We start from the raw sequence: 17,230 nt of genomic DNA, 5'->3' as shown, positions 1-17,230 counted from the left end.
AATACTAAGTTTCAACAGGTTTTCAGTCTCATATGACATGTTTTTTCTGCATCTGCATGAGTCTGAAAATTGTACTTGCAAAAGCATCGTTTATTGTATAACTTGTACTGCTGGTTAGCAATTTCCTCTTTCCCCTTGAGAATTACACATAACAGATAGATGCTATTTTGCTGGCAACAGACAGTAAAAAGGAAGTAGACCACTGTAAAAACAAACATGTAAAACCAAAATCAGCATTACTGCAGCAAGAAATGTCTCCTGTATCTATCACAGTAATTACTTTTCTTTTTAAGCAGTAATAGTTCCATCAACATTTAAAGTTTTACATGAAAGCTGTCGCATGTACCAGCCTGCCAGAACAGCAACACTCCAGTAAGTATAGGATAGGGAAGAAATACATATTCTAAGGAAAACATCACTAAATCTCTCCACTGCCACCAGGTCTGTATCCTGCAGATGGCCCATACTGCTACTCAAAGACTTTTCTCCCAATTAGTCACAGACGCCAGGTTAAAGCGTAAATTTGATGCTTGTGATTCCTCTGGCAAAGGCCCTGAGGAAGGGAGCAGGGTGCCGGGTCTCTCTATCAGCCAGCCTCCTGCCAGTTGTCTGGTCTTTACTTAATTTTAAAAGAAAGAGTTAGAAAGGTTATGTCTTTAACATTGTCTCTCTAAACCTTTCCATAATAATCTTGCACCATTATCTACACAAAAGTCAGGAAAACTAGGGTCCAGCAGGCAAAGGGTGAATTTACCACACACCAACATCTTCCCATGTGCAAGTATCTTTGCTGCACATGAGAGTAGTTTACTTGGTGCTTTGTGCGAGGTAGCTCCTTCTGGTTGAAAGATGCACTAATTGTTCCAGAAGCATATTCACATGGCATCAAAATGGGATAGTTGGCTCCAAAGTCACCCTCCGGCCTAACATGCCGTGACTTTATTTAATACGCAAACTGGAACTAAACCAAATGGTGCCTTCTTGTGCCTCCCTCCTGCACAAAATCTCCCTCCATGCACCTCTGGGTTTTTTTCAGAAATTGATTTTTTTTTAATCTTACAAGATCTTTTAAACAGTTTCAACTATCACTAATAAATTTAAAGACTGTCTTAATCAAACAAATGTGCTGGAAAACAGGCAGCCTTATTCACATTACCCAGTCTAAAAAGAAACATTGTTTTAATTGGATTCCATTCTGCCTTATCTATAAAATATTTTAAAAATAGAAGAAAAAGAGAAGAATTTAAAACGTTTCCCAAATAAAATTAACCCTGGCAGCCATTCAAACCGCGTAAATATTTTGATATAATTTACAGAAACAGCATTAGGTAATGTTTTATGACGCTCATTAAGCTGTCATGTTCTAAATCACAACTGGCATCAAATGATTTCTTCCCTCCTCTACTACTTAAGTTTGGCAAATACGCACTGTATAAAAGGTGTCAAGTAAAATTGCCACAGGATATACTGGAAATCCCTGCACCAGCTGCATACTCAAAACATAAAGGAAGTGTCTTTCTGATCCTACAGCCTGATAATACTGGAGTTGCTGGAGGGTTACAGCAGTCTTTGAAAATAAAGCTTCATTACATTGGCATGGAGAGGTGCAGTTTAATCCTTTGGAAGCTGGTCCTGCAATCCTACATTTCAGAAAATTGCTGAAAGCCATTGTGCTTTTGATGGGAACTGGTCATTAACAGTACAGGTGCAGACCATGCAACAGGCAGTGTCAGCACAACCCCTTCCCACATTTTCTGGTTCTTAAGAATTCCATCTGATAATGGCAGAAGCAGGCTGTAACAGCACCTTTTTGCCATGGATTAAGTTGTTGCTCAATTGGAGATCTAAGGCAGACACTTTCCTCTTTAGGACTTCATTTCCTCTGCATGTTAAAAGAAAAAAGAAAATACACCACTTTCTTCCTATAGCTGAAAAGTTACTTCACCCTTACTTCCTACAGACCCTTTCTCATTTGTATACACTCTGGATGCTTTACAGAATTGCTGTATGTTGATGGCATAAAATGCAAACTTAATACAGCATTTAAGTCAAAGTGTATTAAAGAAGCATGTTTGTACTAATTACAGTATATTTAGTACAGCACATATTAAATAAAACCTTGAAATCATAAGGGTAATAAATATTCTTGTCACATTAAATAAATAACAAAATGCCATTGATATTTATAATCAAATGCACCCTTGTCCAACCCTGTGAGATTTTGCCAGTATCTTTTATCTAAGCAAACTGATGCATGCTTCCTATCTCAATACCATCAATGTTGATAATGAAATATATTCTTTGCCATCCTGTGAAAACAGCTTTCCCAGAGAGGATAGGAAGAAGGAAACAAACAGTGAAACCCAAAAGGAAATAGCAGGTTCTTCAAATGTTTATACGATTTGAATTTTCTATTATTATTGTTCTAAGGTTTCTTATACTTAATAGTTTGTGGTGTTTTCTTTTGTCTGTTTTTGTGTTGGTTTGGTTTTTTTTAAAGGCTGAAGTTTAGAAGAACTGATGGGGAAAAAAAAATTATGTAGTTACTTCAAATCTTCCAAGTGAGGGACACCTTTTTTTGTAGTTGCTCTTTTACACAAGACAGTCTTGAGAAAGAAAGAATCCTTTCTTATGGCCACATGGTGGTAATGCTACAGGGTCTTTCACTTAGACATTCCAAGAAATCACAACTGTCAGGATCAGGACGCAGCAGTTTAAGAGAACAAGTTTTACAAACAAGAACCTCTTGTAGGTTTTTTGTTTATTTTCAAGTAACTTCTAGTCAAAGAGTGAAGGACATTATACAACAAAAAGAAAACTGTATTATAGTATCGTGAAAGTAGTTGAGTTCTGGTGAGAAAAAGCTAAACAACCTAGGAAATATCAACAGCACATGTCCTTGTAAAGATACCTTTTTACATAAATGCAAGAGTTTTTTTTCCTTTAAAGATGATAAACTAGTATTTTGAAGGAGTTGCCAAATACCTGAAAAGACAACACAGTAAACCCAAAGATCAGCATCAGAATACAGGTTCTCGAAGAGCCATGCTCTCAAAACTGACTTCATAAAAATGATATCATGAAGTTCTGTGTCTGAAGATTAAATCTGGTTCTTCTGTCCTGAACTGATGGCCTTCAAGAAATCATCTGTTATCTGTAAATTAAAATGCCCACTCTTCTCCTTGACACGAACAATAAACACTTTGCAAATAAACCAGTGAACAGTTCTGATTACATCACATACAATATGGTGATAAGGTCACTTTTGTCAGCAAGTGAATTAACTAAAATAACAGTAACAAAGTCTTACTGCAGTCACCAATTTAAGCTGGTATAGATCTAAATACACACTGCAAATTCCACCCAGTTACTTTCAAGCTTTGGTAGAAGATATTCTAGCACTAGTTTGACCTTTATTCTGATGATCAAATGCAGTTACTGCCTTCCAAAGAGAAGCCAGTGTCCATCAAAAGACTCTAAGCCTTCACGCTTACTAAGACACTGGCATATGAAAAGACTGTATTTGTTTTGATTAGACAAACTTTACTCTGTAAATCCATGAGCTGCTGCCTTTATAAGCAGATCAAAGCAATTGTACAAGCAAAGGCATAAGTCTTCCCACTACTTTTTAATAAGCAGGAGACCCAAACTCAGCAGCACCTGAATGCTATTGATGACATACACAGCTAGCCAAGACAGCAGTTTTCTGTGTTTATTTTTGATTCCATGAGTAGTTTGCAAATATTGTGTTACAAATCCCAGTTAGAAAGGAACTGGTACAACCGTGTTTATGACACAGCACCTTATGACAAGCTAAAGATAAACAACAGAACAAAAGATTGCACGTGACTGCAATTTTTTGCAAATCCAGGTAAATTTTAGAAATTGCAATTCCACAAACACAATGAATTGGAAAAGGTGGCAAGTTTTATTTATCTATTTTCTTACACAAATATTTTTATTTAGAGGATTAAGTCCATATAGCATTTAAACACTTAATTAGTCAGAGACAAATTCAGGTTCCTGGACTGAAATGAGGAGAAAAGGGATTTGAATCAGTCACCTACATCTCAAATGAATGCTCTAAGTCCATCAAACCCAAAGCATCATCACTACCACTTCCACTGCCACTACATTCTCAATGTTGTAAATGCTGTCTGTATTGTTTTGTGAACTACCACCTTTAGTTCCAAATTTTATTTCATAAGAAAAAAAATGCTCAGGCTATTAATTACCCTCTCTCCACTCCCGCTCAAAAGCAGTGAGAAGGAAGTAGAAACAAGCCTTAGGTGGATCTGCTTGTTTTCATCATTGTAACAGGCGGCCAAAAATGTAACTGGCCTAAGACAGTCTCAGCCCCAGCCTTATTACGCTCCCAGCATCAATGGACAACTGACTGAGGCATCTGCTCCAACAGCAGTTTTCCCAGGCCTCATTTTCCCCTGTACCCTCCAACATGCACCACAAAAAAAAAGACATACAACACTAATTAGGAAGAAGATGAGAGCAGGGAAGGAGTTGACAGACACTTGTCTGCCTGGGAGCTTTTTTAGGAAGACCTATTTCGTCACTGGCCCCCAATTTGTCTTGCCACCCAAGTATCCCAGAGCACCATGACAAAATGAGCTATTAACACCACACAAGGAAACAAGTAAGCAGCAGGCTCAGCATGAATCGTAGTTAGGGATTTGAAGAGAACGTACAAAGTTGCCTGCTCCCCAAACCTGGGAGGAAGCACGCAAGCAAACATGGGACAAGGCAAAGGGGGCAGCACTGGAAGCAAGGATGGGGCATGAGTGCATGGAGCCTTGCTATGAACCATGCCAGGAAGCAGTTGAGAGCTATGGGTCACAATCAGAGAGGAGACCAAGACAGACAGCGTCACAGTGGATGTCTGCTATGGGCTGCCTGATCAGAAAGAGCAAGTGGATGAAGCCTCATTCAAACAACCAGAAGCCATCTCATGACTGCAGGCCCTGATTCTCACAGGGGACTTCAGATGTCCTGATGTCTGCTCAAGCAGAAACAAACACAGAGCAGAACAAGCAATCCAGAGTGAGTGCCCTGGCATCATCCTTTGCCACAAGTGCCAGACAGCCCAGCCAGGGCAGGTCTCCCGCCAGACACGTTACTCAGGGCAGGAGAACACTGTCTGGGAACATGGTAGCTGATGGCAGCCTCAGCTGCAGTGACCACCAATGCCAAGAGCTTACAAACTGAAGGAAAGTGAGAAAGACAAGTGGCAGAAGAGAGATCTGGGCTCCAGGACATTACTTTGGTTTATTCAGGGTAGACAAGTGTCCTGGCTTCAGTTGGGACAGAGATAATTTTCTTCTTAGTAGCTGGTGCAGTGCTGTGTTTTGGATTTGGTGTGAGAACAATGTTGGTAACACACTTACCTTTTAAGCTGTTGCTGGGTGATGTTTATACTCAGTCAAGGACTTTTCAGTTTCCCGGGCCCTGCCAGCGAGAGGGCTGGAGGGGCACAGGACATTGGGAGGGGACACAGCCAGGACAGGCGACCCAAACTAGCCAAAGGGATATTCCATACCATGGGATGTCATACTCAGCAATAAAAGCTGGGGTTAGAAGAAGTAAGGGGGGGACATCCAGAATTATGGCATTTGTCTTCCCAAATAACGGTTACACGTGATGGAGCCCCGCTTTCCTGGGGATGGCTGAACACCTGCCTGCCCATGGGAAGCAGTGAATGAATTCCTTGCTTTGCTTTGCTTGCATGTGCAGCTTTTACTTTACCTATTCAACTGTCTTTACCTCAATCCACAGGTTTTCTCACTTTTATTCTTCTCCTTGTCTCCCCCATCCCGCTGTGGGGAGAGCGAAGAAGCATGTGGAGCTTTGTCGCCAGCTAGGGTTAAACCATGACAAGAAGCTCTCCCGACTTGAAAAGGTGCCCAGAGAGAGGCCATTGATCCATAAGGAACTGATAAATTCATCAATGCTCTACAGTGGTCTTCCCCAACGTTCAAAAGTTGAGCTGGCCTGGCAGAAGGACAGCTCAGCTGAACAGGGAGCTTCAGTCTGAACTCTACCATAAAAACAAAATGAATGGCCACAGACTGAGATGAATGCAGAAGCATTCCTCAGACGTGCAAGAATGGACTGGGAAAGGCAAAGCTTATCTAGATTTAGAATAGCAAGAGATACAAAGAGCAACAAGGATTTTACCACTACAGCAGCAGCAAAAGACAGAAAATCTTCTGCTGATGCCAAATGTGACAGGCATAAAGGACACTGCTCATCCTGGGCCATCAATCACATATGCTTTAAAAGTCACAGACCTATCCAAAAAAGGAAGTTGAGTATACAATGCTCTGATAAAATACTATCACAAACTTGCACAGTAACGTGATTATTTCTGTTAAATCTTGTTTTTTTAAAAAAAAACCCAACTATTTCAGAACTGCTTATCACAGGAACACGATTTAGACACAGTGACCTTGCTGATTAACAATGATATTCCTCCTCTCTCAAGGAAAAAAAGAAAGAGGGAAAAAGAGATGGACCAATAATAGTGATGTTATGAATTCGAACACATGGTATTTTGCCTACATATTAAAAACTAAGCATTAAAGCAACCTGGAGACAAATTAAATAGACAAGATATTCTTGAATAGTACATAATCATGAGGCGCTAAAGACAGTTTAGTAACCTTACAAATGCCGTTTCCACTAGAATTTGTTGCTTTCTTACCTTTTAGCTCTAACTACTGCATTCCCCAGCACACCTGTTCTAGTTCCACCACAGCTGTTCTAGTTCAGGACACACAGTGGAACCTGCCACCAAAGTCTATACAAAATCTTCTTCTACAATATATTTGACCACATTAGCACTGATCATCTCTTATAAACAGTATTATCACAAATAATGTGTAAACTCCCTAGTACATCACCTCACGTATATACATTTAGCACAGAAAGTTCTTGCCTAAGGAGGCTTACCATTTACATGGGATTAAATTTCCACATCCACAAAACTCTCAAGTATTTCAATAGTTAGTGCTTGTTTTAACAACTCAGATGATAGTGATGTCCCCTCTCCTCAGTGACAAAACACCCAGTAACTTCCCTTGGTCATCATAAGCTGGAAAAATGTAGATAGCAACAATGCAAACTTGCAAAGGAATCTGCATTCAAGATGATGTCTGAGCTATCCAGATTTGTCTGTGACCATACTTTTATTCTGCACAACATGTTAACTTCTACGGTTTAAACCACAAAATTCATATGAACTACCCAAGCTCAGTCCAGAAGATGGTCAAATCCCATTAACTAAGAATTTCAGTATGTCATTCACATATGTTAATTGCTTACCATAAGTTTATTACTTACTTCCCATCCACTCCTGGTCTTTTGCACACACAGTGAAACTTGCCACCAAAATCTATATAAAGATCATCTTCCACAACATGAAATATTCGACCAATGGCAATTTTATCTTTGGCAGGTCCCATCTGAATTAAAGGAGAGCGTCTCAACATAGATGCAAAGGATTCCGATTTCTCTGAAGGAACCTACAAATAAATAATAATAAAAAAACATTTCAGAAAACATACTCTCAGAAGGAGGAAGTAAATTAAACTTAACACACAAAATTTATTCACTAAATTACAAGCAAAGATTTCAAGTGTCTGGCACATTTTTAGTAAAGACTTCTAAGAAGGCACCTGATACATTTCTCCAGCCCCAAACATTTTACCCATTAAAGGTAAAGCTTTCATTAATTCAGTCACACAAAAACATAATTTGGATCTCCTGAAAACATCTGCCAGTTCTACTATTGATTACATAAGTTGATTTGAAAATGCATTCCCAATGTTAGGAGATGCTCCTGAAAAAGAACATCTGTCATGTCTTTGGTGAAAACCAAAACAGAATTAGTACCTTGCAGCTATTCATGCAGCTGTTTAATAATGAATAATACTTAAATCTTTGTTTTAAAGAACAAAACCATTTTGGCAAAGCAGCAAAAGTAGAAGGCATGCACAGGACTGATACAACACATTAAAAAATTCTAAACCATCACCTTTTAGTAGGGCCTGTAGCAACAGAAAATGGGGTAATAGCTTTAAACTAGAAGAGGGTAGATTTAGATTAGATATTAGGAAGAAATTCTTTACTGTGAGGGTGGTGAGGCACTGGCACAGGTTGCCCAGAGAAGCTGTGGATGCCCCATCCCTGGAATTGGCTGGATGGGGCCTTGAGCAACCTGGTCCAGTGGAAGGTGTCCCTGCCCATGGCAGGAGGGTAGGAACTAGATGACCTTTAAAGGTCCCTTTCAATCCAAACCATTCTGTGATTCTCTCATTTTTCACCTACAATATCAAAGTAAATATTTTAATTCATTAACTAACTAAATAAAATGCCAGTTTCTTCTTAAGAGAGCTTTTGGAAAATGGAAGAACATAAATCCTCCTGCTCTTTCTCATGGAGACATCTCTGTCCTGTGATCTGAAAAACCTGACTATCACAGGCTACGCATTGTATGTTAGGTGAAAATACCCAGTTGTATCTAAGTGAGACTCATTCTCAGATACACCTTCCCTGACAGACTAAATTTGACCACTTTTTAAGATGTGAAATTCAATTAGTAAGAAAAACCTTCTTGCCAGTAACAAATGAAAGGGTCAACACATTTTGGAAGCAACACGTACCTGAAATCTGAAAGTGAAACTAAGGAAATAATTCCATAGATGGATAAACAGATTAAAAAATGAAATTAATTTCCCCCCGCATCTGGTGGTAATTAACTGATCCAATAATTACTTCATGCAAAATTTCAGACTAATTTCAAGCCAGCAGAAGAGCTAATAAGAAAAAAAATAATCAAGCAATTGAACGTTTAAAGATCTGTTGGCTTCCATGACACACTTTCCCATTGACCACTTCAAGTGAATGCTGAAAATCCATCTATATTCTGTGTGAACAGAGAATAATGCCATTGTTTTCCACTTGTACATTTGGAAGCTTTTGTTCTTGGGGAAGTCAAAACAAGAGACAGTTTTGAATTACACCTCTGCTGGAAGGCACAAACAGCATGGGTTGTTCTGACATGACATAGCCTCAGGAATTACAAGCTAGAGATCTGACACCTGATAAATCTGCTGCTTTAGAAACAGGAACTATTAAATGTAGCGTCCCAAGGACAAGGGCTGGACAAAGTGCAACGTCTGCACAGGTGTATGCACACACACCACAAAACCAAGGGTGACAGTAGAACACAAACAGAGCAATAGGATTTTAAACAGAAAAGCTAGTATCAGATAAGGTTCCAAACATAGGTTTGTTTGAATTTCACAATGCAGTTTAAATTCAAATAGATGAAAATTAATTTTACAGGATGCATTTGTAAGTGCTCCAAGAATACATGCAAAACAGTGGAAGCAATAAAAGGAAGTATTTAAATGAGATTCATGATATGAATTGAGGGGGCAGCAGCAGTCTAGATGCAACTTTAAATCCATGTATAAGCCATAAGCTAAAAGTAAACATTTCAAAATTAACACCCCCTAAAAATTACTCCATCTGGGCACGAGATCATAAATCAATCCTCATACTGAAATGCCAAAACCTGTTTTAAAGGAAACTGAGGTACAACAAAGTGCAAAATGTAATAGTCTTCCACCAGCTTTTTCACTATGAACTCTAGTGAGTTTGCAGAATCATCCGATTGGTTTGGAACTCAACTGTTTGCTCCTGTAAAGTAACAGAACACTTTTCCACTATCCTGTACGCACATAATCATTGTTTTCAAAAATGATACATCTCATCTTGACTATGCCTTGCCACTCAACACCAAGTTACTGCAGTCAAATACAACAAAACTCGATGGTCAACTACTTTATCCATTGAATTGATTGTTCAATTCCCCACTTCCCTAACCAGTGTTACCGCATTTCTCTGTCTTTCACACCTGACTTAAGTCAATTTGTCTAGGGAAGATGATGCCAATGAAAACAATCATCCAGAAAGTGATAGCAGGAATGCTCATAGCAGAGGATTTCTAGTAGATGCTCTGTCTCTCAGATGGATGTAGCTGAGTGCTACAAACAAAAACAACTTCCCAATTAAGAGTTAACATTATCAAAGGGAGATGCCTGCAGGGACTTAAGAAATACACATATGTAAATGCAGAAGGGCAGCATATACGATACTGAAGAGATGCACACAAGCACAGTATCATCAGCTGGCAGAGATGCTGGCTTTTCAGGAACCAGTGTTTCAGAATAAATCATCTTTCCAAATACTTTTGCTGCTCCATCTATGAGACCAAACATCTGACAAAAATCTTTCTGCAGTCCTCCAAAATCTCTGTTAAGTCTTCTAAATTTAGAATACAAGTCTATGTGTTTAAACCAACCAAGCAGGCACCACCACCATGCCCTCTCTTGCCCTCTCTACTCCCTCCAAGACAACTCCTGTCCCCTTATGCCACCACTGAAACTTGTACTACCCCAGAGTAAGCCTGTTTCAGGAATGTAACAAAGAGAAGCTATTTACTTTCTTGTAAGGACGGTTTTCTGTTGGTCTCAGTTCCAAACTAGATCACCAAAGGACCAAGCGAGTATCAGAATGAACAAACAAGAGTGTGAGAGTGCCCACAAACAAGTACAAAGTTAAGAACAAGGCAGCAACATACAAACTCAGGATGATACAGACTACTATAATTTCATCCCAGAATATTTTCAGCTATCCTTCATAGCAAGGCAAACTAATAAGAAAATTGGTTTAGGGAAAAAAACACACCAAAATCCTACTACTAATAATTATAAAAAAAACACCAAAAAAGGCAGATGTTACCATTGTAGGCTAATGCATATATACTCCCCACTAAGTTCAAGTCTTTCTTTTCATATTTCAACAGGATGTGAGGAGGTCCACCCATGGTTTGGATTAATTTAATGAATGCTAGCAGAATCACACACTACGCTAGATGATCAATTTCCATTAACTGAACTGCTTTTTCTTATATGTAGATCAACTGGAAAAAAAAAACCCAACAAACAAACAGTGAGCTAGTAGAGAGGATCAAGAGAACTTCTGATTTTAGTTTGAAGATTTTCCTAAGTTATCTAGAAAGATGACATTAGTAATGGCCATTGAACATGCTGAGCAATAGTGAGGCTTTTTTTAACCAACAGAACAATATACAGTAAATTCCTTCATCTCTCGGCAATTATACTTGTTAAATGGCATTCACCTCATTCTTGTTGCCTTCATACAGTGGCACACACAGTAGGCTCCGTACCCTAAAAAAATGTTGCTTGTGAAATTTTTATCTCCACATCCTGAAGACGGTTACACCAACATCCTATGGATTTCCTGGTTTTATCACCTATAAATGGTCCATTCTAGTTAACAACATCCCTCTCCTTTATCTCTCTGGCAGGAAAAAATACAGATACAAAATTCTTCCCATTTGCAAACTTGCCTATGAAATAATCTCTGTACACAACCCACAAGGGCCATCTTTACACACTGACAGATGTGGTCATTCCTTATTAGAACAGAGATTAAACTCACTAAGATACAGATGTTATGTACAAATAAATCCTTGGTCATTCTTCACTGTGGACAGTTTTCCAAGAAGCCACCTGGAATCTGTTTGAATTCTAACACAGCTCTACAAGTCTGCAGCATTCTCCATTCCACCACCTGGAGAGGAAATTCTCAATAGCAGAAGTATCTGATTTACATACACAAGAATTCTCAAGAAACTCCACTGGCTACTGCCATCAAGGATTCTTTTGTGGACAGTCTAGAAATAGAGTGAGCTAAAACACAGTGTCTTCTACAGTTTTCTACATAACCTCAAGGAGATCTCATTAAACAGTAATTACCTCAAGCATTTAAAGAGATTTAATGACATTTTGAGTACTTTCCTCCATGATTTCTAAATCTCCTTAACTGGCTTCCCACATTAGCACTACAGAAAAAGAAGACTTTAAGATAACAGGGCAACATACTTTATTAAGCACTCTTCTGATTCTCAAGGAGCGTTAGGCACACAGCTGTGATAGATAATGCATCAACAACATGTCAAGTTGCAAAAATTGAAGAATATTACAAAATTCAGACACACAAAGGGCACATTCTTCTAAAGAACCTTAAGTATAAAGGCATTTTCCCCCTACTCCTTCTTAAATGCCTAACTTGCTTGATTTTCCATCCAATTTCTCGGGTTTAAGTTTTTTCACAAATACTTGGATGCCATTCACTTTCTGTGTGCATAGTGCAGTAAAAACCAGTAACCCTTTCAATAACAGAATACTCTGCAAGATGATATATATTAACCAGAGAGTGGAAAAAGTCATAGATCTAAACCCCAGTAAGATCCAAATGAAAGAAGTTACTCCAATGGAGGATGTAACATACTATTTCTGGAGCAAAACCTATGACTATACGAACAGGGTGGTCCTATCCCACCCACTAAGCAATAAGTTTTTAAAACCCTAGCTACACGTTTTATGTTTGCTTGCAAAGGCAAGTATCATGTATGTTGGAATGTGAGAGATAAGGATAAACATGGGGAAGTAGGATGGGAGATTGGTAATCTGACTGCTACAGTTAATGGGTGAATGACATCAAACAGCATGCAAAGAACACAACCCTCCATAATTAGCAAATTTGTGTTCCTCAGCACTGTCATCCATAGCTAGAAAGATTTTTCTGTCCAAAACTAGTTACACAAAACAACAAAATGGGAAAACTGATTTGCAGCAACAAGTTAGTACAATGCCACAATAGGTAGAGGCCCAATGGATTTGAGATACTCAAAACTTGACTGGAAAAGGCCTTGAGCCACTTGAACCAAGTCTGCCCTGCTTGGAGCAATGGGTCTGAACAGATGACCTCCTGAGATCACTTTCAACTTATTTAATTTAGGAAGACTGGGAGCCTGCTATAAAGAATATTAAAACAAAACCCAATACATTAAGCTACTCTCTGACCAAGTATATACTGATAAGGCACTTAATTCAACCAAGCAACCTAAAGAAATTTCACAATCTACGAGCCTACCAGACCTCAGTTTTCCATACCTTGTAACTACTAAAAGTGTGCAGTTGCTTAGATGTTAGATGTTGCGCACCTAAATCCCAGGATTTTTTAAAAAAGTTGTTGTAGGCATTACTAGGGTAACAGGTCACAGTGATTCATGCAGTTCATTTACCAAACTCCTCTTGGGTGTACTTTTAATACTTTTTTACTCAGGGGGCTTGTTGCATTCAAGTCAAAACTCCACTGTGCAGAAGGATATCACCTTAAAGGCAACAGGACCAACTCAGTATACTGCAAAAATCTGACATCCAACAGTCAACAGCCTTCCATCCAGAAGCAGCATAACAAGCATTGCCAGCTCAAATGTTCTCCTAAATTTATCAAAGAACAAGCATCAAGCTTTGTTTTCACGACCATGGTTTCCCTGCACACTGAAGTTGTTGCAAGAAATGAGGGCGAAGCCTTCAGGAGGAGCACTGAGAGGACTGACACATGATTACAGTGACTGAAATTTCAACATACAAGCAATTACAGCTCAAAGTAATTTCTCTGGGTGCCGCCACCTTTTCATACATTAAACTATTTGGTCTAATGCTGATGACTCTTTATTGAGAAGTCAAATACATCTTATTCTGGTCTCAGAATATAATTATTCAAATTTTAGGCCTCAGGCCCTTATCTCAGAGATGTACAGCTCTCAGTCTCCCCTCAACCAAATCAATTCAGGAAACAAAATCTGAAAAATACTTGTACTTGCCATATACAGTACATGACTCGCTTATATTTTGTAGTATTGGGAGAAATCAGAAGTCTAAGACAAAATAGAACTCTGGAGCATCACTTGGAGTTTCATGTGAACAGTTATACAAAGACAGGAATCATCTCTTCAGTATGACATGCACCTCCTCTTCTCCATCTCCATTCCACCCTTTGAAAAAGAGACATTCGCAGAAAATACAAAATTACCTGTTATCCTCTTATTTGCAAAAAGCATTTGTCTCAAGTAGTATTAAAAAGGACAATTTGCAAATCGCTAGCACAATATACATTATGCACACATGCAGAATACACACCACAGACACCATCTTGATGCTCCAGTGTCCAAGAGGTGTATAAGGCTATTTAGCCTTTTTTGAAGCCTGATGTTTAACTCTGCAGTATATACTAAGGCAAGTATTAAAATGCTGTTGTTTAAAAAACCCAAATGTTCATGGATAAAGCAGACATGAAACTATGCATGTAACAGAAAACATGTAGGTTATTCTTATACAACTCTGCATAATGCAAACTAGGACACAAGTTTTAACTAGTATACAAGTCATCAAATACAACTGCCATAAAATTCACCCAAGGCTCGTAAGTGACAGCACATCATCCCACTTACAGCACACAGTTACAATCAAAGACAGCATGAACTCAGCTTGTTCTTTTAAAGTCCACTGGTTTGCGTTTTTTCCCCACCATAATCTAGCTTTTTCCTCCCCGATTAGTGGCCTGAGGTTTTGCCTTATAAAAAAAAAAAAAACAAACCAAAACCCAAACAACTGACATTCATACTGTTGCCCAATAGATTCGACTTACAACCCAAATGGGGCAACCACAAAGATGAGGAAGCTCTCTTCAGCTTCCTTTGAACAAGAGATTTCTCCATTTTATTCTATACAAACAGATAAAAGTAAAGAACTAAGTAAACTTCTTGCTAACAAAAGGTCTTGAAGATTAACTACTATACAAAGCTGAAACAAAACCAAGATTTGTGTTATTTATTAAACCTACTGAAGGAAAATAGTCCGAAGAGAAAGCATAAAAGGAGGATCCATGACTCAAACCAGAAAAAAATGCAGTGATTTAAGGAAAAATCTAAGATTAATGACTGCAAAGGCACAAAGAAGAGCTCTGAAAGCAGTCAAGGAGAAAACCAGAAGCTTCCCTGCTAGTAAGCAAGATATTTATAAAAAGCTTCATATGAATCACTTCCTACGCGAAGACTGTTACAAGGCTCAGTTTCTGTAAAGACAGCACTTGCACACCAATTTACACTATGATGACCTGAACCCTTTAAGGGAATTATTGTAGTTATAAGGATTCTAATATATACTAATATTGATTATTTAATATCTACAATCTAATAGAAGAAATATCAGTGCAACTAAAAATTCTAGCAGATGCCATATTCATTAATTTCCGCCCATACTTGAGTAGAGATTTGAATTGCACCCTCAATGGCAGCAAACCCCAAATTACATCATTTTGGAATAAACATAAACAGTGTCTATAACCATCTTTTTAAAGGAAAGTTATGAAAAAAGCAGGAGAGGGGAGAAGAAAACAGAACCACTTTTTAATACAATATGGTACTACAAAACCAGTACTCAAGAGCAGCATGTGAGCACTGAAAGTTTTTCCTCCAAAACTTCAAAGTTTAGAGGGGAAAAAACCTCAGACTTTATGATTGGAAAAAAGCAAAGGAAAACAGCTCTTTTTGCCTAGAAGAGGATGAGGGAAATTGACTGCTATGTTTTCATTCTTACCGTTATTAAATCTTTATTAACTTCAAAACCCTTGCATACTTAGGGTTTTAACTGTCCAGAGTTATTTCCCATCACAATCTTAAAACTACAAGTATCCCCAAAGAACTACCACAAAGCAAAGCAAACTTCTGCTGTTTCAATCAAGAGGAACATCCATACATTCTCCTCAGCGCAGCAAAGAAACATGGTTTTATCTTAGAAAGCAAATCAAAACTCTTCAGCCAAAAAGGCTGGAAGCAAAAAGCTGAAATTAGGCATTTAAGCATCTCTTGGTGAAAAGCAGTGACTAAGTGTTTTGGCAAAGCGTCATGTAAACTTCACTGTAGATATTAGGTTTTCTGATGACTAATTTACCGTGCAAGTCTAACAGCATTTTGTAAAGACCTGTTCATTAAAACTCTGGCTCATTTTTTTAAATGCTGCAGGATTAGACTTTAAGGAGCATAGGTACAGAAGTTAAGCTATCTCAACACTCACTGCTAACTTGAAGGTAAAATCTGGCAGTGACCTTCCTGCATGCAATGTGCTAGAAAGAAGTCTGTGTCCCAGTGCAACTTGGGAACACACCTGAAGTTCTGGAGAAGAGCACCCTCTCCCCTTGTGGAACATTTGAGAGAGCATGATCTACTCCGTAAGCCCTCTGTGCAGCTTGCCTTGGACAAAACAATCTGGCAATATTTTAAACCTTAGCTGTAAACCAGAGAACTTAAAGCTGCTCTTGCCGATCTATCTGAAACCAGCTGAGCTACAAGCCCGGCAAAATGAAGAGTATCTTACTTTATGTTTCAGTATAGTCCTAAGTAAACTATAATACTACTGAAAAAAAAAGAGCCTCTAGGAAATCCCATTTAGACAGTTATATTAAGTGGGTACCCAAGTTGTCTTTAGAAGTCAAAAACATCAAAAGTAATACTGGAATAGGAACTCTGATGCTTCTTTCTTACATGCATGCATTACAATTGATGCTTTTTTCTTAGAATGGTTTGGGTTGGAAGGAACCTTTGAAGATCAGCTAGTCCAACCACCTCTGTCATGGGCAGGGACATCTTTCACTAGGACAGGTTGCTTAAAGCCCCATCTAATGTGACCTTGAACACTTCCAGTGATGGGGGTTCTACAACTTCCCTGGGCAACCTGTTCCAGTGTCCAACCACCCTCACCATTCTCCCTTTTGTCCAACCTAAACCTACTCTCCTTTACACCTGTATTTTAAAAACAATGCAAGATTCATCATATTCTATTTGATACCAGTTTATGTTCGTCCACACCCTTCCATCAAGTTCCAACTTTTGATACGCATTGCAATGCTGACCAATGAATACAGCATATTCCAAACCTAATTTTATTTTTGCATACAGAATAACTTCTAATTAAAAGTATTTCAGCTGTGCAGAGAGCACACAGTATACTTGTATGTATATATTTGTATATATATTGTCCTCATAATAATGAACAATGTAATCTTGTGAACTAAGCACATTTTTCAAAGAGATGTAAATAACAATTAACCAAATACATGGAGCACATTAACCAATAAAATACCCATGATGAAAACAACCTTTGTCTCTCAATTACATTCTTCAAGTAGGATCATGCAGATCTCAAAAGTAAAAAAGTCACAGAAAGGGGATTTGTACACCATGCATAATATTTAACAGGTTTTCCTGAACTGCACTTTT

The 17,230-nt window shown here is 38.4% G+C and overlaps 1 protein-coding gene across 1 annotated transcript in view; it reads right to left on the bottom strand.

The window, feature by feature from the left end:
* The window catches only part of TPD52 (tumor protein D52), a 127,848-nt gene that overhangs the window by 60,610 nt on the left and 50,008 nt on the right, over nucleotides 1-17,230 (bottom strand). Inside the window, exon 6 of the mRNA XM_037382211.1 lies at nucleotides 7,354-7,535. Within this exon, the coding sequence (XP_037238108.1) occupies nucleotides 7,354-7,535 (182 nt within the window). The remainder of the gene's footprint in view (nucleotides 1-7,353; nucleotides 7,536-17,230) is intronic.

Source organism: Falco rusticolus, chromosome 3 (assembly GCF_015220075.1).
Source record: "Falco rusticolus isolate bFalRus1 chromosome 3, bFalRus1.pri, whole genome shotgun sequence".
NCBI classification, from domain to species: Eukaryota; Metazoa; Chordata; class Aves; order Falconiformes; family Falconidae; genus Falco; species Falco rusticolus.
Note: the sequence above shows the minus strand (reverse complement) of the source record. Positions and strands in the feature narration are given on the sequence as shown.